This window comes from Archocentrus centrarchus, chromosome 19 (genome assembly GCF_007364275.1).
Source record: "Archocentrus centrarchus isolate MPI-CPG fArcCen1 chromosome 19, fArcCen1, whole genome shotgun sequence".
NCBI classification, from domain to species: Eukaryota; Metazoa; Chordata; class Actinopteri; order Cichliformes; family Cichlidae; genus Archocentrus; species Archocentrus centrarchus.
This window is the reverse complement of record NC_044364.1, coordinates 17215604-17238448: the sequence shown is the minus strand read 5'-3', so window position 1 is coordinate 17238448 and position 22845 is coordinate 17215604. Positions and strand designations below refer to the sequence as shown.

Sequence of the window (22845 nt, the reverse complement as noted above, 5' to 3'; positions counted from 1 at the left end):
TGGGCTGGAGTTCCACATAAGCAGGGTATCGCACTGCTAGATCAAATCCACATTTTTGATAGTGAAAACAATGCTCTGTGCTCCACCCAACAGCAGCCTCTCCACAGAGGGTGGTTGTTGTCGTTAGCATATGACTCCACCTGCTTATGTGAACAGTCTTAAATACCCATGTATGTTACTGAATACAGAAACTAAATTGATTTAAGAGATTTGAAACATTTTTCTTGTGTTTTATTCACATACAGTATCTTCAACTCTGGACAGATTACATTCAAGAATATCAAAAAGAGTGAATTAGCTCACTAACCCAAAGAGCACATAGAAATGCACTGGGACATACAGTACCTATACCTCTGTTACAAATGTGCCAGCATATATTAGATATGCAAACATTATAGACTACAGAAGGGTAACAAATACTCTATAACATGTGCATAACGTAACATACGAACACAGGGCCGAGCTATTTACAGATCAATCGAAAAATTTTCTTAACCATTTAACTCCATCCTCCTTTTTACATATTAACATGTAGCGTATTATTTCATCTGTAGTGGGGAGAGTTGAGGAGATGTTTCCAACATCCTGGAAATCACGCATACACACACGCTGCACGGGCTGTTGTTTAAAAGCACTCTACTTCACCATAAATAAGACAATTACAAAAATATACGTCACTTCAAACAGAGCCAGAGCAGGAAAAGCGCTTACAGCCTTTTGTGGAATGATGGAAAAACAAAACAAGACATCAAGACATAGGAATGAGATGGGGAAAGGGATGAAGATGGAGAGGGGAGAAGGGGGCTGGTTTCCAGGACAGCGTGTGAAAGAGCTTAAAGAACATGTTGGAATTCCAGTGAAAGACAGCAGTTTAATGGGAATGTTTGAGGCTGTGACAGGCTGCGGATGGGTGGCTGTGATTGGCCGGGACCGGGATGGTGACGAGGGCGAACAGCGGAGGGGTGGAGGGGGTCAATTTCCTGGCATGGGTTCCCTTTTGAAGGCAAACACCCCTCCTTGTTGTAGAGGCCAGCACAGGAAGATGTGCTGAGATTAGTAAACATCAGCGATGCAAGGATGCAGGGGGTTAAAAACTCCAAGTCCACGTTGGATTAGTAGTGTGTGTGTGTGTGTACATTCACAGGTATATCCCATCGTACTAAGGCTCAGGAGGGTGCAATGTGTGTCAGTGTATGCGTGTGTGCTGCTGCTGTTGCTGCTGCTGCTCCTCCTGATTGGCAGAAGACTAGAAGCGAAGCTTATTTTTTCTTGGAGTTGACACTCTTGCAGACCCAATTCATGCCCTCCTGGATTAGATATAAGAGGGAAAATAAAAGCAGCGTGGTGAGAAGAAAAAGAATAATACATTTTTTTTTTTGTTTAAATGTGACAAAACAGAAGCACAGCTCATCTGTTCACCTGAATCCCCTCACCAGTGAGGGCGGAGCAGGACTGGATCTGCCACATGCGATCCCGGATGGTGTGCAGATTGAGACCTTCTGCGATTTCAGAGGCCGGGGCGGCTGTCAGCAGGTCCTGCTTGTTTGCAAAAATCAGCACAGGAACACCGCTCAGCTTCTCCTCATCCAGCAGCTCAGCCAGCTCCTGCAACAAACATGCACGCACACATCTGTCAGCTACACACTCTAACACAAACAGAAAGGACTCCAACTTCATTTTAATAAAAAACAGAGCTGTAGACTTCAGACATGAAACGTGGAAGAAACCTAATGACGCAAGCCAAACATGATGCAAAATTTTCACACATTACATATAAAGTCTATGCAGTGAGGTGACTCTGCATTAGTGGCGTTCAAATATACAAACTTTGGTGAAAAATTTGCTTGACTTGAAAAGCCATCAGCTGGGATTCTCCTGAAGCCACCAAAAATCAAAACAAGCTTGGAAAATATGAAGATATGTTACTATAACTCGACTCCCAGCTGTTGGTTGTTTTCCTCATCATCCTGTTGGCTGTTAGGAATGAATACTGGTTGGTTTCCAAAATGACCGTATTCATGCAAGGTGAAACGTTACTTTAAAAAAAAAAAATATACATAACGAAACAAGACTGTAACTTTATATCAATAACATTCGTGTGTTATACTGAAGAGATACAGACTAAAGTCGAGTTAGGGCTTTCATATAAGACCATTTTGTACAAGAAGGTGCAGCGAGTGAATGTAACCTTTATTTAACCAGTCAAAAGAACACATTCTTATTTATACTGGAAGACCGGAAAAAGCCAAACCCTATGCAGCCAGCAAGGGGACGGATAAAAAGAAACATTAAAAGGTAAGCAGCACACATCCAAAAATATTTAAACACATCACTCTACTTCACAGTAAAACTATGGAAGCTTGTTTCCGCCCACTGAAAAAAACAAACAAAAAAAAAAACATTTTTTGCCATCCACAAGTCAAAATTTGGAGTTTTGTATCTCAAAATTTTGACTTACTAACTCAAAGTTCGGAGAGAATAACTTGAAATTTCGAGTTATAAAGTTAAAGGTTTTAGAAAATAACTCGAAATTTGGACTTCTGGATGGCAATTTTTTTTTTGTTCAGTGGCAGAACCAAGCCTCCATGTAAAACTCTGCACCCTAGAGGTGAATGTTTTTGTAAAAAGATACAGAGGGTCTCAAAAAATTTAAAATATGCATATAAACTTAGGCAAAAAGTAAGGCAATTTGTGTTTGGTCATTTATTTCTTTGTTGAGCAGGGTTACAACTAGCGCCTGATTGCCCTGTGCTGTGCCTGGCTGAGGTACTGGACTGAGAATTTCAGCTGTTAGGCACCAGAATGGATCAATATCGGCACAGTTAGCTGGCAGGCACAGCAAGCCGTCGTTCAGTACTGAGGGGGAATAATGGATACCATCCCACAGCAGTGTGTGACCAAGCTGGTGACAAGTATGAGGAGGAGGTGCCAGGCTTTTATGGCTGTATGTATGGTTCTTCCGCATGCTACTGAGGCTCATTTGTTAAATGAATAAATTGTTAAATAGCCAATATGTCTTGTTTCTTGAGACTTCAATCATCCGATCCAATAAACGACACCAAACAAGAGTCAGCGATTCGGTAAGTTTTTAATGGGCTCAAATATGGGACTTTACATGGGGATTTCAGGCTTTTACCTTTAATAGCTTTTCAGATATTCATGTTCAAACATTGCCTCAGATTTCAAAGTGCGAAAAAACCATTCAATCTTTAAGCAAATCGGAAATGGCCGACAATGACTTAAGATGGAATGATATAAGCAGCATTTAATTTATTTACTTATAATTTATTATAGTTAAATATATATATATTTTTAATCACAGTTCCTTTGGTAGAAAACTAAAACCTTCTTGGTGAGTGCCTACATTTTTAATATGTAGGTAAAACCCTTACACACTGTTACATACCTGACCTGTTTCCTCAAATCTCTTTCTGTCAGCACTGTCAATGATGTAAATCTGAAACAAGAAGTGTTCTTTGTTAGTGTGTGAGACAGATGCATGTTCTATTGCCTCACTTGGTACATCACCTCCTCACCAGAACGTCTGTGTTTTCAAAGTAGTTCCTCCAGTATGGCCTGATCTTCCTTTGGCCTCCAATGTCCCAAACATTTAGTTTAAACCCCTGAGACTGGACGCTCTTAATGTTGAATCCCTGCAGGAAGAAGGTAAAATATGTAAAAGAGATGAAGTGGGTGAAGTTCCTGGACCATGCTTGGTATATAAATACCCTTTGTGTCTTACCTGCGTGGGCGTGATGTGGCTGATGTCCTCAGATGCCAGCTGTTTAAGGAGTGTGGTCTTCCCGCCGTTGTCCAGACCCAGCAGCAGTATCCTCACCTCCTGGTCTGGTGTGCTCTTTAGCTTACGCAGGATGGACAGCAATCCCTGCAACAAGCAGTTAAAAACATCCGAGTGGTGTTACTGTGCCGGGGGGACAGGGGGAGCACTGCTGCAGCTAACCACCATTGTAGAAAACACATCTCTTCTCTCCATGCACAAACAGGCCATTTCTAGCACCCTCTATATGGATTTTGATGATGTGCAAGCACTCGTCTAACGGTAACAGATCCTGTGAACAGCTAGTCAGATCTTCTACTTTGGTTTTCTTGATCCTTTCAGGATATTTGTTTCCCATGCGGGGATATATAATGGTAAGCAAATGGGAGCTAAACACAGCTAACGTGCTAAGCTAATCTCCCCTGATAACTGAACGAAGCAACAAGGCAGCCGAACATTTTTTTTCTCCTTGTCAAGCTGAGGGCGACGGGATTTATTAAATTTGATATAACTAAAAGCAGACGATAATGTGAGCAAATATGCGCACGCGTGGAGCCTTGCGTTTAATTAATCTAGCTAATTGCGATAAATTAAAACTCACCATCTTGTTGCCTTCTCGCCTGGAGACGCCGCCGAGGGTTACTAAGGGGAGTGACGTCAGACGCAGAGATTCGCGCTGTTGCGTTCAAGTAACGTCTAAAAAGGAGGAAAAAGAAAAAATATCGACTCGGGAATTGTTTTACAGAGTTATTTATTGTAACATCACATAAATAGACTTCATTAACAATTTTTTTTTGCTGTGTTATCTTTTTGCTTTTTGTAACAGCTCGTTACTAACTGGGAGTTATCGTGGGAGACCGGCGTAAACGGGTTTTCCTGATTTAAATGTAGTTTTAAACAAACAACCGCAAAGGCACCGTTAACCACCAAAAGAATGGTGGGTGAGTTTAGTTAGCTACCTGCTAAGTGTTTAATTTTTTGAAGAAATATACTTTCACGTCTCATTTTGTGGACTGTTCTTGCCCAAAAATGTTAAAGTAAGTTAACAAACACAAATTTGACTAGATTTACCTCAACAAACCGGTTAATTATAACGTCACCGACGTAATTAGCTAGCTAATAACAGTAGCTGTAAACCGGAGTCGCACTGACTCAACATCTGGAGCCGCTCTCCCAGTCTTGGATTTAATTTTAGCCCGCTGCGAAATGTGAGGTTTGGTTTCCACGGGTTTCCCTGCCCCTGCCTGTGATTGGAGGACGACGTGCCACGTGCACATTTCTTTACTTTGCCAGCGCGAGAGGTGAACTGAACACCTGGCAGTTTTGTTCTTTGCTAGCCGGTTTAAGGTGGACACACAGGTATGTTTTCCGTTTCAGTCGGCGTGGTTTGCAGCCAGTGTGTCGGTGCTTTGGCTCGTGCTTTGCTGGGTGTTTTTGTTTTCTCCCCCCGTGAAACCCAGAGGGTAACGCGAGGACTGAGTTGCATCAGTCTGTGAGCCCCAACTGACATGTTTTCACTCTTTCCGCAGCACTCTGGTCGGTTGTCTTCACACAGGTCTCCACACATTTCTCTTCTCCACAAATTGCATGTAAGTAATTTAACATTTCGGCCATTCAAAGCGACGTTTTAACTTATCCAGATGTTGGCTGCGCTCTGGCCTGCAGATCCAGTTTGGCAACCTTGTGCTAATCAGTAGTAGTTACTACCTGTACTGCAGTACTCCGCACATTACATCGTTTCTCTTTTACTCCAGCATATGGATGCACAAATTGTAATTATAGTGATTGACCGGTTGACTCAACAACTGCACTAATAATCACGGATTTTTCATTCATAATGCACTAAAATTCATAGTTCCAGCCCCTTAAACGTGAATATTTGCCGACTTCGTCTTCATTTTTTTAAATAGTTGATTGCATCATTATTCCACTATACAAATAATCACTAGTAGAGTAGAAGACTTAGCTTCATCTTAGCCAGCCACAGCAGTGAAATGTTGCTTATAGATCAAAACACGTTATAATTTTATTTCATAATAATATCTGTCAGTGGACAATTTATTTTCATGTAGTACTTTTAGGAATATTTCTATGGGAGGTTACCTTGTAATCAAGTAGTTTAATATTAGTATTTTTACTTTAGTAACTGCTCCTCATACCAGTAATTTATAGGATCTGTGCTGTACTGCTGCCCTGCAGTACACCTTTAGGTCATCTTGTAAGGGGCTTATTATTCACATCATAATCAGTTAACCTCCCTGTTGATTTATCAATGAATCAATCAATCATTTTATCCATGACCATGACTAAATTGATTAGCTCCCTGCTAACCTTCACTGCAGGTGGCAGTTTCATCATTACCCTCAACTCTAGCTGAAATATTTATCTGATTAGTTGAGAGGAAATTAAATTGTCACAAATGCAATCAAAGCTGCAGGTCTGTAAACAAAAACACTTCTAAAGATCATCAGATATATCAAGGTTTCCAGGTTACATGTTCTACTGCTGAAGCAATTTGTCCACAATACTTTTATTAACTGGTTAATCATTTAGTAAGGAAAACAAAGAAATATATACTGGTCTCAGCATAAACGTTAAGATTTGTTGCCTTTCTCTGTTTTAAAGTAACTGTAAATGTCTTTGCGATTCAATCAAACAAAATAAGGGGTTCTGAAGCTGCAGTGAAGATTTTAGTTGCAGCCCTTCTTTAATTTTACTCATATCTTCTTATTGATATGTCCTGGTAAGTGGATCCACGTTGACTTATTCACCACCGTGTTCCACAGACCTTTGACCTATTTTCTAAACAAACAGGTTCAGATACAATCCAGTTCCAGCCAGGCTGAGCCTTCGGACACCACAGATACCCTCCTCTCCTTGTATGCCCTTACATTTCACCTGTTTCACTTAAAACCTACAGTTAGTGCTTAATGGAGATGTACTGTGGGACATTTGGATAGGCTTAGCTGTTGTCAGCACATTTTGGATCCTCTGGTTGGTTCAAAGGAAGCACAATGGTGCAGTTGCACAAACCCAAAAAGACTACCTGTGGACTCATTACCAGGAGGTGGTTGATGATTTCTAGTGGAAGTTTGGGCTTTGAGAGTTTTTAGGCAGTTTGTGTTTGGTTTAAACCCAAGAGCAGATGTTTTCAACAGCCTTGGTGGTTAACTTTAGAGAGCCAGAGCTGCACAGCTACAGGATATTCAGAGCAACAATATTGCAGCAGGGTTTGGAGGAATGATGCTCACCAGATGACAGTTAATGTATTTGCAAACATTTAATGCCAACATGGGCACTGTTTCTTTTATGGAAAGTACTGGAATAAGTTACTTTTGTGGATATAACTACCATAATTTTAAGAGGAAGGCAAATTACTGAGCACTCAACTCCCTTTGTACAATACAAACCACATTTATATAACAGTTTTTAGTCTATGCACTTTAAGAATTTTATACACTTAGGTCCATAATTTGTTGAACAAAGACATAATTTTAGTAGTTTTGCATCTGTACACCACCACAGTGGATCTGAAATCAAATGGTTAAGGTGTCATTGAAATGCAGCCTTTCAGCTTTAATTCAAGGATCTTTTCTGGGTCTTTCTGCCTTCATAAATGAAAAGCATGCTCTGTTGGGTTGAGACCAGGTGACTTAGCTGTTAGAGAATATCCAATTTTATGCCTTGAGAAACTCTTGGGTTGTTTTTGCAGTATGCTTTGGGTCATTATCCACTTACATTGTGAATTGTTGTCCAGTCAGTTTTGCAGCATTTGCCTGAATCTGAGCAGAGAGTATAGCCCCTGCACCTCACAATTCATCCTGCCGCTTCTATCGGCAGTCACATCACCAGTAAACGCTAGCTGTATTGAGCACACACACACTCACTCTGTGATGGATGCACAGGGAGAAATTGGGGGTTCAGTGTGTAGATTAAGGACACGCAGACTGGAGGAACAGAGGCTCAAACCACCGATCTTCCAGCCGCTCAGTGAACCTCTGAGCCCTGGACACCCCAAAATTATGCAGTATTGCAGGAGCTTTGACTTTACTTTGCTTCCTAATTTACTTTCTACTACAGCGCCACTACATTTAAGAAAAATATACTACTACAATGTTTTTTATTTCACAGCTATACTTACTAAATATTTCTCAGAGAAATATTTTGCAGACAAAAATGAGTTTAATAAGATGATAAGATGCATTTTAGTTGCGATGTTTCTGTGTTTTTAGGCACAAATTAAAACTAAATTGCATAAATAAAGTCGAATCGCTCCATAAAGTTAAATATATAAGAAATAAAGTTAAAAAATACACAAGTTGAAATTCACGTCATCATTTGTTTTATTAAAATAGTTATAGATGTTAATGTATCTGTAATAATGATTGAAAAATGTAAGAAAAGACTGATGGGACTATCCTGCATAAAGACTTTAAATAATAACAAAATAGACAAAGCTTGAACAACTTGAAGCTGTTTTGGTGTCCTGCACCTTTGTTCAATTTTTGTCTATGAAACATCACCATCATGAGCAAGAAATGCAACATATAAGCCAACAAAAAAACAGAAATAGAGCACCCATCTCTGTTCGCTCCATTGTTGTTGTAGTTTTGATGCTCTAGGCGTTGACGTCACAGGCAAAGCTCTCCCAAATTTAATTAAGTGGCCCCGTGAGTCCAGTCAATCCTTCATTATGGAAGCAGAAAGGCTAAAAGGGTGATTACATGTTCACCTGGATTCTCTACATCCAAAACCACAGTGGAAAGAAGCCTTGGACTAGTAATATAAACTAAACTAAGGCTCACAGCTTTTCAGTTTTGTTTTGGATGCATATATTTTCATAATCTATCAATCTACAGGGAATAATTTCATTTCAGTTAGAAAAAAGGTGCTCGTCAAAAAGGCCCCTTAAACCCAAGGGGACGTTATCAAATGTTTATAGATCAAAGGCTAAAACTCCAAATAGTTACAGGACGACAAGGAAAAATCAAGCAGACTGTTTAGGTGTTATGTATCAAAATAAATTTGTGTTGTGTTGCAGCTCTATAAACACACCCTTGTATGCAATGTTGAGTTCAAAAGTAAAGAAAACTGACCTTCTCTGACCCACTGAGCTAAAAGTCTGTTAATGTTACATTAGCTCAAAGGAGGACAAGCGCATGCATTAACTATTAACCAATGTATTATTTGCTGGACCATCTCTTTGGTTTTTCCGGTACTAATGTCTTTCTTCCCCTTTTCCTCAGGCTCCGACTGCAGCTGCTGAGTGACGTCCTGCAGAGTGAACACAGGCTGTGAGACTTTTTAATGCATTAATCTGCACCTGCATTTTAACAAACACAATGGCTCTGAGCTCGTTTGATATTGACGCACCACGATGGGATCAGTCTACGTTCATGGGAAGACTGAAACATTTCTTCAACATTACCGACTGCCGAACAGCGCTCCTACCTGACTCACGGTTAGATGAGGCCAAAGCTTTAGTAGAAAGCTGCAGGTAAGAAGATGAACACACAAACTCTAACTATCTTGTATCAACAGTGTGACCATTCTTAAGCTTTCTTTGGTAAGAGACATTCTGCGGCTCATTTGCACTGTTGTCTCAAACAAGAGTGTCCTGGGTTCAAACCTGGGCAGGGCCCTTTTCCCTGGAGTTTGCATGTTCTCCCTGTGGGTTTCCTTTCAAGAGCTCCAGTTTCTCGCTCTGTTGGAAATTATGCTGCGTTAATGCTGCCTATGACGGCCTAGGACACAAAAGAGTTTCACTCTATTGTTAAAAAAAACAAAAAACTGGAGAAAGAAGTTTAACCTTAAACCTGATATTCTGTTCCACTCATTTTGGACATATAGTTAGGTCTGTAATACGGAGAGGCATTTTTGTTATTTTAGGTGGATACCAAAACATACTCAAGGTGAAGTTTAGACTCTCAACTTTAACTCGAGGGTTTGTACAAGTGGTCCTTACAAGCCAAAATCTCAGGCTGCAGACCGCCGTAAACATTCATCTTTAGACAGTTTTATCTAAAGCTGGTCAGACAATACTTAACAGTACAGATTGACAGAGACCCAAAGACAAATGCAAAAGTACGCTAAAGGGTTTGAAAAGTAAAGGGTATTCTGCAGCTGATTCACTAACTTGATCTCTACCCAAGTGAGCTGCATTTCACACGCTGAAGACAAAACTAAAAGCAGAAGGCTTTAAAGGAGGAAGCCCAAGAATTTAGTTTTAAAATCAACTGTCATACCTGTGACAGAAGCGTAGAAATTCCCCATGAATTCCTATTTAACCTTTTGACATTTTGCTTCATACCCTGCATTTTAACTATGTTAATGCAGACTTAAATGGGATTCTGTGGATAGTTGTTGTTATGAAAGTCTCTGCCAGCCTCAGTGAGTGTGTTTTTGGGTTTTTTTTTGTTGCTTTGCAGGGCAGGATCCGTCCCTCCCGGTACCACAGTAGAGCAGCTCTACTATGCCAAGAAGCTGTACGACTCAGCCTTTCACCCAGACACGGGCGACCGCATGAACCTTATCGGTCGCATGTCATTCCAGGTACCCGGAGGCATGGCCATCACCGGCTTCATGCTGCAGTTCTACAGGTAGCGAGGAGCAAACAGGCCAAGCTACGTTTTACCACATCCTACTTTCTTACAGAGGAAGTTTTAGAGGTTTCATAATTCATGTCTGATTCTAGGACAGTTCCTGCTGTGGTGTTCTGGCAGTGGGTAAATCAGTCCTTCAACGCCTTAGTCAACTATACCAACCGCAACGCTGCCTCCCCCATCACTCCCAAGTAAGTCCTCCTAACACTTTAAGTTTGCCATTTCACCTCCTTTAGATGAGATTGCAGTGAACTTTCACACCATCACCAATAAACTAGAACATCCTTGAGAGCATCAGTAGAGGCAAAATTAATGATGCTTCAGCTACGTTACTGCAGGGGAAAAGACCTCCTCTTCTCACAGATACACTTTCACCTTATTGTCTTCTGGCTAATAATTGTTTCAAACCTCCTTTCAAAATGGGTTGCACAAAATAATTTCAGCCCCTCTTCTTGGATCCATTTACAAATATCTTTTCATATCTAGCCATCAGGGTGTGTGGTGTGTGCGGGAGGATATCATGCTGGCACCTGTAAAGTGGTTTTCACACATGAACTTTGGATAGTTTTGGGGGCTCAGAATGGGATATTTTCCACGGTAGCATACAGCAGGAAATTGTCCCTTTCACACTTATGTCATAAGAATAGCATATAGTGGCCTCATCCTCGTGACTACTTTGTGCGTCTGGAGCGTTTTTTACACGTCTGATGAGATGAAGTCTAGTCAGCTTCCTTCTACAATGTCTGTATGATGTCCATTTGCTCCCCTTCCTGAGCCCAAATTCACAGTAAGTGAGTGGGCTTTATGTGTCCTGCTTCCTCCATCCAAGCAGCGCCTTGCCTAAGCCAAATTGAGTTTTGAGAACACGTCTGAAGCAGACTATCTGCTGCTGTGTGCTGCAGGTGAAAAGGGGCAATTTCAGGCACTATCCCAACCAGATACTCTTGACATTTTCTGTAGCTCGTATGTGAAAACTGCTTTGAAGTGTCGCTGATTTCATGTGTTTCTCTGAGAGGCATCCATAGATAGGTGGTCTGTAGATGTAACTACTAGGAGAGTCTTTCCAAGGTGACTGCAGCTGAAATCACGCTTCAGATGGAAAACAACATGAGTCTGCAGTGTTTGTCTGATCTCTGATCAGTGCAGAAACTGAGAGATCAGTGTGACTGAGAGTCTATGGAGACTAGCAAAGGTTTTGTCTCACTTCAGATGTGTTCTCAAAACTCAATTTGGCTTAGGCAAGGGGCTGCTTGGATGGAGGAAGCAGGACACATGAAGCCCACCTGTTTGCTGTGAATTTGGGCTCAGGAAGGGGAGCAAATGGACATCATACAGACATTGTAGAAGGAAGCTGACTAGACTTCATAGCTAGATTTTCATATTTGTTAGATAAGTAAGCGTCCTGTGTGGCGTTAGGTTAAGGTAGCAGCAAGCTGTTAGAGCTGAGTTTCCGCTCCCCAGAAATGTTTAAGCTTTTTTGGAGAGTTCTCAGACAGCGTTGAGTTCATCTCCTTCATCCTCTGATCAGATTTTTGGTTGGCCTAATGAAGCAGCACTTACAGTATGTGGATAAATGTAAACTTAGATCCATTTAAACATACCTTGATTTTATCTGGAAAATGTGAGATCTCCACAGACCAGATGTTAATTTCTTTATTAATGTTTATTTATTTATGTTCTTTTTGTGAACATTTTAAAGACGACATTCTTTAAAAGCTCTGCCGCTGTTGTGTCTCTCAGACAGATTGGCATAGCCTACGTTACAGCAACCAGCACAGCTTTGGCAACGGCAGTCGGACTCAATCTCTACACAAAGGTACACAGGACACGCACACAGGAATTCATACAGCATTGGCTGTTTTAAAGGAGGCTTTTGTCATCAAAGTCATCTGGATAAATTGAAACAATCACTGATGCCTTTTTTTTTTTTTTTTTTTAAATATGGTAGTTTATTCCTTTAACTTTTTTATATATATAAAAACTGTTACAGTTCATACACAGCTTCAAATGGTGAGATCAATATATGTACAAGAAACCCCTGTGAGCCTAAAGCTCAGGCTTCAGACTGTTATACGTGCTTATTCTTGGTTCTGTATGGTGTCACGGAGCTATGGCTGTGAGCACAGAAGCCCCATCCCACTACCGTTCAAACCTTCTGTTTGTGAGGGGCAACCAATCAGGAGAAAGTTGGCTTAAATGGAGTGGATGACAGGATGGACCAGTATAGGATAAATGAGGATTATTTTGAACTGCAGATAATGCAGAACTACTCTAGTAGAGTCCAAGAACAATAATGATGAGCTGAAAATGTTGCCTTTCATCAACTTTATTTGGATTTCTTTTGGAGCCCTCAGCTGCGCAGGTGTTCACAGGTATTATGATGAAATCCATGATGATTTTTCTCTGCTTTTTCCCACAGAAAGCTCCTCCTCTCGTGGCTCGCTGGGTCCCTTTTGTAGCTGTGGCAGCTGCCAACTGTGTTAACATTCCCATGATGAGGCAGCAGTGAGTTCTTCTGTGTTTTTCTTTGAACTGCAGGTTTTATTGGTGATGTCTGCTTAAACCACAGCGACTCTCTCAGGGCAGAGATCCCGAGAAGGCTCAACCACAGAGCACTGTTTCCTGAGAGAAGGTGTTCTGGAGCATTATTGATTTTAAAATAGTGGTGTGATGTGTAAATCTCTTTTAGCTATGGCTCAGGGGATGGTAATGTAGGGCAGACAGTTGGTTCAGGCTGAAATATTTCAACAACTACTGGATGAATTGCCGTGACATTTTGCACAGATGTTCATGGTTTCCAGACGATGAGACCTTGAGTCTTTGCATGTTTTCTTTTAGCTCCACCAGCGTGGCTTTCAGACAATTTTCCACTTATTATGTGGAAAAATTTCAACATCTTGTTGGTGAAACCAGTTTTATAAAGACATTCATGATGCCTACAGGATGAATCCTGATTACCTCAGTAATCTTGTGACTTTTCCTCATTTGAGTTTGTGAGTGAAAAACCTCAACAACTGTTGACATTGCACTGACTCATTAATTTGGTTCACATGTCCATGCTTCCAGCAGGATTATTTTTTACTTAATTTGGTAAACCGCTACCAGGGATCCCTGGGAAGTCAAAAAACTAGCTTTGGCCACCATTTTGTTTTATATAATGGCATATGTGGGCCATAGGTGGGGGGACTTCATGATTGAACTGGTAAATTTAAGAATGAAACGCGTTTTCTAAGATAGAATTAGGGGATAAAACAAAAAAGTGAGACAGATCCAAAGTCTTTGAGCACAGATAGAAAAAAATAGAAGAAGAAGAGATGAGTTGGTAAAGTAACAACTGCCTGCCAGATGTCATACCAATTGTGTAATTAAATAATAGTTTGTGCCTGAAATAAAGCAATAAGGAAATACTTGTTATTTTAACTCTGATTTTCAATGTACTGATGGTGTCATTTACTGTTGCACCTTCTAATGTGTACTGTTTTTGTTTACTGACTGCAGTGTGAAGATCCACCCTCACAAAGGGTGGATCTTCACGCCCATGTCATTTCTTAAATTAAATTAAAAGAAACAAAACTTTAGATTCAGATTTGTTTCCATAAATATGTGGTTTTAATCTCAGAGAATTTGAGGGGGTTTTTGCACATTTATGAGTCATAATCTCAAACTTCAGTAATTGTTTATTTCTCAGAATATCATGTCTCCTTCCTGCTATTGTATTATTTTTATCTTTTAGTTTGAATGGCCCTTATACAATCATCAAATACCTGCCACACCAGCTGTGCTAATTATTTATAGTTGGCACATTACTTGCTAAACTAGGATGGCTACACGTCAGCTATTAGTAGTGACAGTGACTTTGTTAGGCTGATGACATTTGCATTTATCTCTGCAGCAGATGACTTGTGTCGTTTGTGAATGTGTGTGTGGAGAGTTGGTACAACAGATGCAGCACTCGCAATTCAAGATACGAACATTTTCATGAAATATTATAAAGTTAATAACTGAAACTAGCTCACCTTTATTTCTGTGTGCAGACTGGGATGTCTGTCACTGACCTGCCTAGAAGTTTGTGTGTTTGCAAACACAAAATACTTAAGAAATCCAGACTCTGAATGTTGATCTCTACATATTTGTAATGTGTTTAACTTTGTTTTTTTCCCTGAAATCTCAGCAGACATGTTGCTGCACCACCATCATTCCATGGGTGGAAAAACAAGAGCTGGCTCATTTTCACAATTTAGCTCTCCAGTTTGATGCTTGTGACATCTCTGATTTGGAGACAGCACTTTTCATTTGTTAAAGATTAATTTTGGCGCTTTTTGGCCTCATTAGGATAGTGGGTGGGTGGGGGTGGGGGTGAAGGTGAAGGTGAATGACACACAGGAAATGGTCCCAGGAGGCCTGCAGCCTTTAGTACATGTAGAAAGTACAGATCCTCTCACATTATTACAGATGACTACTTTAGTTGTGCAACATCCCTCTTTTTGTTTTGTTTTGAATACTGAAGGTTCGTGATGAAGTGAAGTCGTAGTAGCCAGCCAATGAACATGCTGTGCAGTACTTTATACTTTGTCAGTTCCGTAACAACGGAAATTAAGTGCATCCTCTAGAACAGACCAATAAATAAAACACATCCATAATTAATAAATTAATAAGTAAATCATCACAACAAAACAGAGTCAGAAGCTCTTGTCTTTCCCCTCCTATTGCTGGGAGAAACAGCATTTCATGTTCAGTTTCCTTTTTGTTTCTTTCCACCTGAATTTTCTCTGTTTTTCAGGGAGATTCTGAATGGCATCGCTGTCACAGATGAAAATGGTAACAAACTGGGCCACTCTAAGGTCAGCACTCTGCACACGCTTTAAGACACTTCCTGATGTGTTTATTTTTCCTAAATTGTCTCTTTTTTTTTTTCTGTTTGCAGAAAGCGGCAGTGAAAGGCATCGCTCAGGTGGTCATTTCTCGGGTCACCATGGCTGCACCAGGAATGAGTACGCAAAGTTTTAGGAGGAGGTTTATCACATGAAGATATAATACATTCATCAGAGTATCCTCTTCCTCACTTAATGTTCTACTTTTCTTTTTGTCAGTCGTTCTCCCCATCATCATGCAAAGACTGGAAAAATATAAGTTCATGCAGGTCAGACGGTCGCCTTCATTGCTGTTCTCCTGCTAGCATCCCATAAATATGTGCACTTATTCTTAAGGTGCTTTTCTCTCTGTTTACAGAGAATCACATTTCTCCATGGACCAATTCAAGTGATGCTGGTGGGAGGATTGTAAGTACAGAGAGTTTACAGGGTCAGCTGTACTGTAATGTCCTCTGGAGCATTTCAGTGGTAACTTTTGTTCTTTCTTTCTTTTTTTATTTCATAGTTTGATCTTCATGGTGCCGGCTGCTTGCTCCCTGTTCCCTCAGAGATGGTAATTAAACTGTTTTTTTACGTTCAGACACAAAGCTTGTAAACTTTAAGGGGCATCAAGAATAAATTAGCTTTTGTCACACTGGGTTCTTTACATACATATTTATGTAGATTGGGTTCCAAAGTTCAAATCAAACAATTGCCATAAAATTAAGAAAAGAAAGTCTTTTGGTTACAGTCAGTCATCTTTTTGAGTTTATTTAATAGAGAAAAAAAGGATACCGTACTCATAAATATACATAGAATAGATCTTCCAACAAAATTGATTCATTCACATAAACTTAGAATTAATCCATTAAAAGTACAAAGGAGCGGGCGCCGGTTTGTGGAAGCCGCCATCTTGACCCACTATCTAGAATAAATTAGTCAAGATGGACATCGCTGTTCTGCCTAATCACATTTTATGTATATGGCTACATACATAAAACATTCATAGTGCACCAAAGGCAGAGAAGAGAACTCGTAGGAGGCAAATTTTGATTTGTATCTGCACCTTCAGACGCATGTTGTTTTATCATCTAAGAAGGGGTCCCCTTCACCAAAGAAACAAAAACATGAAGGAGAGAGAAAACACGACCGGCATCTGAATGAAATGTCACCACGTCCTCCTCACCTCCAGCCTCATCTCCTGAACTGAAGTCAGGGTCTAGCGCACAAAAACAAGTGTGCTATGTGACAAATCTGAAAAAACAAAACATTTATCTGAGTGTAGAAGACTTGGCAACAAATCAGAAAACAGGGTTTTTTTTAATAGAACTTTCTCTATAGGAGGAGATGGGTTACCTAAAAAGGTTTATGTTTAGTTGTAGCTGTTTTACACAATCAGCTTTTCTACGGAAACTAGTCCACACAAGTTGACTAGATTTAAAAAATACAAAGCAGAAGATTCAGGTTTTCAAGTCACGTGGCTTCGGTCTGACCAAAGATCTTCTTATTGGTGCAGCTGGCGGATTAATTTGCAATGCTGGAATTCCTGGAGTTCCTCTAAATCGTGCTGCAGTGTTTTGGCCTCTCCTAAACCTTTAAACATGTTGTTCATTCAGGCTCATTCAAACACAGTTCATCATCTCAGTCTTCAGATCCATTTTAAAGCTCTGGTGTTGCATGTTTGTGGTGCAGACAGAGAAGAATTAACTTTGGGAAACAATTTTAACTGAATTTAGATTTTTAAACAACGACGCAGCTTACCAGTATGTTAGTTTGTTGTGCCAGACTGAAGTCATGTGGTTCTAATGTAGAATACTTAAGTAAAAAAGGTAGCACTGACACAAAGCTTGAGAAAAAATTTGACAAATCATATTCACCAGTTTTTTTCCACCAAATCAAAAAAGTATAAAGGTAAATTATAACGTAAGTCTGCTTAGGAACGTGGTGGTTTAATCTGTTCGTGCAGTAAGAGTCTGGACTTTACCATCGTAAATTTATGGTTTGGGACTGACCCAATAGCAGAATGGTGAGGGTGCATACCACATGCCGCCGAGCTCTTGTCTAATAAAGATATAAAATGGCTAAAAAAGGAAAAAGGTATCGATGAGTGCTTGGTTGACAGGTGGCTTTTATGGCCTATGATCAAATCAGTAGTCCATAAGTCATTGTCGTCTGACAACAAAACCTAAAAAAATGAAATGTCAGTGAGCCAAGCTCAATTAAAACACAGCACAAGTGAGCGTGGAATGAAGAGGTTTAATTTTTTTGAGATTAAGCCACGATTCACCCAGACAATTAAACCTAAAATCGCCCATTCTTTAGTCCATTTTGTCCATATCCGTCCATCTGTAAAGTTACAGTAGAATAGTGTAACATTTTAACTTCGATTCTTTGCTAGTTTAAAATGTAAAAAAAAACCCTTTTATATTAAAATTGTGATGACAGAGGACTTATTGTGCCTTTGTTTGAAAAGAGTAATACATTTTCTTTACTGAGGCCTTGACGTACTGCAATAACAGCATTATAACGATGAATATAATTATTTTCTTTCCTAATTATACTAGTAGATTTTATTATCTTTTTACTGACAAAAATGTGTTTTCTCCACCACACTTTCATCAGGAATGACTACAACACTTTGTTTTGTCTTGATATGCAAACAAACCTCTGACCGTGCTCCTCCTCTTTTCCTTCTGCCCACATGTCTCTTCCTCCTCCTGCAGCTCTATGGCTGTTTCGAAGCTGGAGCCCGAGCTGAGGGACTCCATCATGTCTCAGTATGGGGACAGCGTACGACATGTCTACTTCAACAAAGGCCTATGAGGTCGAGAGGGCTGATTAGAGTTTTCTATTTGACGCACAAGACCGAGTTCATGTGTTTCGGTATCATGATCCAAGTCTGTGATGATTTGTCACAATGAAATGCTTGTTTCCTTTTTACTTTTGATCTGTGCTTTCACTTTTTTTTATCTGATTTCACTCTTTTTTGTTGAATTAATTTTTACTCTAATCATAAAGTCTGTACTCCTGTTGAGAAACCAAATGATCTCCTCTCAGGAACAGTGCGTCTGATTAAATCTCCCTGTTAGTTTCTGATAGTGTGGGTCCTCTGTAGCTGCTTCCATTGTTTCTGTCTCTGTGTTGGAAAATGGGGTCTGCCAAGCTTCCTTACAGTCTGTGCCTTTTACAAAGTGGCAGGAGAAGCAGCGCTGAAGGGCTTCACAGCTTAATTGTGAAACCTAAAAAAAAAAAAAAACGGTTCCTCTATTCATGAGTTCAGTCCGAAGAGGTTGTTCAGTGGAGGCTGCTGCCCTCTTCTGCCAGAAAGGAGGTAAATGTATGATTTGTTTGTGTGACGTATCTGAGACATTTGCCAGCTGGATACCTTCACTGTGCAAACTCTGACCTCAGTGTAAGCTGGGGTAAAACCACTCATATTTGAAGCACATCTCCTCATGGTGGTGTTTATTTTAATCCAACATTTGTTCATTGTGTGGAAGATGCTGAAACTTTAACAAACGTTATGGAGAAAATTAGTCATGACTTCAGCTGCACATGGCTAAAAACAGCAAACTCAGTGGCTTCAGTGACACATTTGTGTGAGTCATGTGGATGTCAGAGCTGACTGCAGCAATAATGTTGCTTTATTTAAAAAAAATGTTGAAACCATCCTGCAAGGGACAGTCCTAAACCCACAGAACTGTGGCAAGTTCTTTAATAACAGCAGTCATACCAAAGAGAAGTGTTTTGCACTGCACTTAATATTTGAACTAGAGCTCATCTGATTTCTTGGCTGGCTGATATTATTAGCTGATATTAAAATGCATATTTTGTCCACCAGAGGGCACTTTGCAACTTTCCTGCTGGGAACTTGGTGTTAAGAACTTCACAAACTACAACCAGCTGATCTGAGTAGAGTTGAGCAGAGTGTAAATGACTAAGTAAATAACTACACACAACAAATGTTAGGGAAATCTGTTTAGTGTATCTGAAAGGAAAAAAAAAAAAGCCAAAATCACAAAATGTCAGTATCGGTCTTAAAAATTCTATATTGAATTGGGACTGTGCAACTTTAATTTTAATTTAATCACAATTTTGTCTCCCAGTGATTAGTAAAAGATAATGGAGACAAATCATTATTGTGTGGCATGCTATTTCGTAACGACATACTTCTCACTTCATACCAGGCAGTGGCATGTTCAGTTCACTTTTTCTTACTTTTCATTATCAGTTTGCTTGTGTGGTGCTAACCCACTGTGGCGACCCCTTGTGACAAGGGAGAAATAGACAATGGGGGTGGAAGTCCACCAGCAGGCTGTTCTTATAGCAACATAACCAAACAACTGGGAAAAAGGGCTGGTTCAGGGTCACCTGATCTATTATGCTGTATTATTACAGGTAGGTAAGTTACCCAGAAATGTATATGTAATTAAAATGATCTCTAACTGCAACATTAAAGTGATATTCACTTAGGATCAGTTTATTTATTTCAGTTTAATTTTTATTTGAAAGTGTTCCGTTTCTTTTAACTTTTTATTAGTTTTGGGGTTAGTGTTATTGTTTTTGATTACTACAATATGGGTTGTAGCTCACTTCTTTCGATGTGGAGGAATAGTGGCTCTACTCTGAGTCCCTCTCCAATTACTGCACTCTTCACCCTATCCAGCCACTCTTCAGAGGAAGCTCATTTCTGCTGCTTGGATCCTCGATTTGGTTCTTTCGGTCACCACCAAAGGCTCTTGACCATAATTGAGGGTAGGGACATAGACTGACCATTAAATTGACAGTTTCACTTTTACACTCAGCTCGCTCTTTACCATGATGGACCAGTGCAGTGTCTGCATCACTGCAGCCCCAATGCATCTGTCAGTCTCCTGCTCTCCTGCTCCCCTCTTCCCTCCCTCGTGAACAAGACCCTGAGATGCTTCAACTACCCCACTTGGGGCAGCAACTCGTCCCTGACCCAGAGTGGGCACTCCACCCTTTTCCAGCTGAAGAACATGGCCTCAGACTTGGAGGTGCTAATTTTCATCCCTATACTCTGCTGCAAACCGTTCCAGTGCCAGTTGAAGGCCACCACCTGATGAAGCCAACAGGACCACATCATCCATAAAAAGCAAAGATGAGATTCTGAAGACACCAAGGCAGAAGCTTTCCGCAACTTGACTACTTCTAGAAATTTTGTCCATAAAAATTAGGGGCCCTGTCACCAAAGAGTTGTTTAACTATCTCATTGACCTTGCCCCCAGTGATGGATGAGTTGTTCCCCTTGTCCCCAGACTCTGTTTCCTCTAAGACGACGTGTCAGTGGGATTAAGGAGGTTCTCAAAGTATTTCTTTCACAGCCCGACTATATCCTCAGTTGAAGTCAGCGGCTCCCCACCTGCACTATACACTATCTGAGTAAAGCACTGCTTTCGCCTCCCTCCCTCCCACCCCCGAGTTTTTGCTTTAGCCACCACCTGCACCGTTGGTGCCCATCAGCTGTCCCACAAGATAACCAAGCCCAATAAGACTCCTTCTTCAGCTTGATGGCTCTTCTGGTGTCCACCATTTGGTTTGGGGATCACCACCACAACAGGTACCAACCACCTTGTAGTCGGAACTCCTTGCAGCAGCCTCAGCAATGGAGGTGTGGAACATGGTCTGTTCGGACTCAGTGCCCTCAACCTCTGTTGGAATGCTGTTGAAGTTCTGCTGGAGGTGGAAGTTGAAGATCTCGCTGACCAGGGTCTCTCCCAGGTGTTTCCAGCGCGCCTTCACTATACATTTAGGTGCACCAGGTCTGTCCAGCACCCCCACCTGATCCAACTCAGCACCAGGTGGTGATCAGTTGACAGCTTGTGCACCCTCGTGCACACCACCCAGCGACTCCAAGACGGCTGGGTACTTTGAACTGTCTTTCATAGCGTAAGTGCCCAAAAGCACAGGAAAGCGACCCTCTCGTCCACCAGTGACAACTTATACAGGCAGCAAGCTGAGGGGATACAAGGATACCCAACCCAGCCCACTACCTCTCACCTATCCTGTGGAGGTAGAGTGTTCCCTTGGTCTTTCTCTCATAGGGGTCATCTGAATCGCTCTTCATCTGGCCCCACACAGGAACAATTTGTCTTGGGAGACCCAAGACAGATTTTCACTTGTCTGGCCACAGACCACTTTTCTTCAGTCCATTTTAAATTAACTTTGGCCCACAGAAGACGGCAGCCTTCCTGGATCATGTTCACATATGGCTTCTTCTTTGCATGATATAGGTTTAACCTGCATTTGTGGATGGCACAGTAAACTGTGCTCACAGATGGTGATTTCTGAAAATGTTCCTGAGCCCATGCAGTAATTTCCATGACAGAATCATGCCTGTTTTTAATGCAGTGCTTCCTGATCACAGGCATCCAATATTGATTATCAGCCTTGTCCCTTGCACTCAGAGATTTCTTCAGATACTCTGAATCCTTTGAGGATGTTAGATGATGAGATATTCAAAGTATTTACAATTTTGTATTGAGGAACATTATTCTGAAATTGTTCCAAAATTTGTAGACTCAGTTTTTTGCAGATTGGTGAACCTCTGAACATCTTTACTTCTGAGAAACTCTGCCTCTCTAAGATGCTCTTTTTATACCCAGTCATGTTACTGACCTGCTGCCAACTAACCTAATTAAACCTTCCTCCAGCTGTTTCTTTCTAGTCATGCTTACTTTTCCAGCCTTTTGTTGCCCCATCCCAACTTTACCATCAAATTCAATATGAGCTAATATTTTTCATGAAATAGTAAAATGTCTCAGGTTAAACATCTGATATGTTTCCCGTGTTCTGCTGTGAATAAATCGTGGCTTTGTGAGACTTGCAAATCATTGCATTCTGTTTTATTTGGGGTTGTAAGTACATGATATTATTTCAGTTAGTTTCCCCTGTTTTTAAGGACCATTTTTTTATCTGCAGTTTTTTTTTGTTTTGTTTTGTTTTGTTATAGTTAACTATGGCTTGTATCGAGTAATAGCCAGTGAGATCTATCCAGTATATTTGATGCAAAAACTTTTGTACTTTTATTAAGTAGAATTATGACCTTTTCTTGTAACCATTATTCAGTACAAAACGATGTTTTAAACTCTTGTGTAGGGCCATTTTTCACACAATATCCCAGGGCACGGGGCTGTGTGTGAGTCTGAAAATCGGGCCCAGTTTTCTTTACTGTCTTATTATTGATGAAATATTCTGATCCCCTGTGGGAACCTTATGCCACCCCTAAAAAAAAATCCACAGGTCCGCTGGGTCAAACTGGGGACGCAGCGCCCTCTGCAGGATCAGCTTTCACGGGGGGGGAGGAGTCGCACGACCAGCTTTATAAAACGCCTTGATCCCAGAAACAAAAACAGTCCAGACAGACAGCTGCAGAAAGCGGAAAGGACACCACCGGAGTCTACCGACCGCACCGTGTAACCTCACCGTTGTCTTGGAGTTGAGCGCGCGGACGGTCCGGTGTTGTTGACGTCTGTGTCGGTTAAGAAAAGAGCGGAGAGGGGGACGCTGCCGCTGGATCTACACTGCAACGCATTTGCGCAGCACGCAACAACTACTAAGAGGCTGAAAAGCATCGCCATCAGTGTTTACCACA

General features: G+C 40.8%; 2 protein-coding genes across 4 annotated transcripts; one reads left to right on the top strand and one right to left on the bottom strand.

The window, feature by feature from the left end:
- Positions 1 to 209: 209 nt before the first annotated feature.
- Positions 210 to 4985, bottom strand: arl3b (ADP ribosylation factor like GTPase 3b). The gene is made up of 7 exons (XM_030754514.1): positions 4850 to 4985; positions 4380 to 4474; positions 3743 to 3886; positions 3537 to 3653; positions 3407 to 3457; positions 1420 to 1605; positions 210 to 1307 (listed from the first exon to the last, which is right to left on the bottom strand). Exons 2-7 carry the CDS (start codon positions 4380 to 4382, stop codon positions 1260 to 1262), a joined length of 549 nt encoding a protein of 182 aa, XP_030610374.1. The 5' UTR covers positions 4383 to 4474; positions 4850 to 4985; the 3' UTR covers positions 210 to 1259.
- sfxn2 (sideroflexin 2) lies at positions 4695 to 19708 on the top strand. 3 transcript variants are annotated; one of them, XM_030754512.1, is made up of 13 exons: positions 4695 to 4815; positions 5308 to 5367; positions 9025 to 9275; positions 10207 to 10377; positions 10473 to 10571; positions 12121 to 12196; positions 12800 to 12885; positions 15161 to 15221; positions 15305 to 15371; positions 15471 to 15520; positions 15610 to 15659; positions 15757 to 15804; positions 17954 to 18053. In XM_030754512.1, the coding sequence occupies exons 3-13, from the start codon at positions 9121 to 9123 to the stop codon at positions 18051 to 18053; spliced, it is 963 nt and encodes a 320-aa protein (XP_030610372.1). In that variant the 5' UTR covers positions 4695 to 4815; positions 5308 to 5367; positions 9025 to 9120. The 3 variants fall into 3 exon arrangements, with proteins under 3 accessions (XP_030610372.1, XP_030610373.1, XP_030610371.1); XM_030754511.1 differs by lacking the exon at positions 4695 to 4815 and adding an exon at positions 4871 to 5137 and having other exon boundaries at positions 17954 to 19708; XM_030754513.1 differs by lacking the exon at positions 5308 to 5367 and having other exon boundaries at positions 4698 to 4815.
- Positions 19709 to 22845: the final 3137 nt, after the last annotated feature.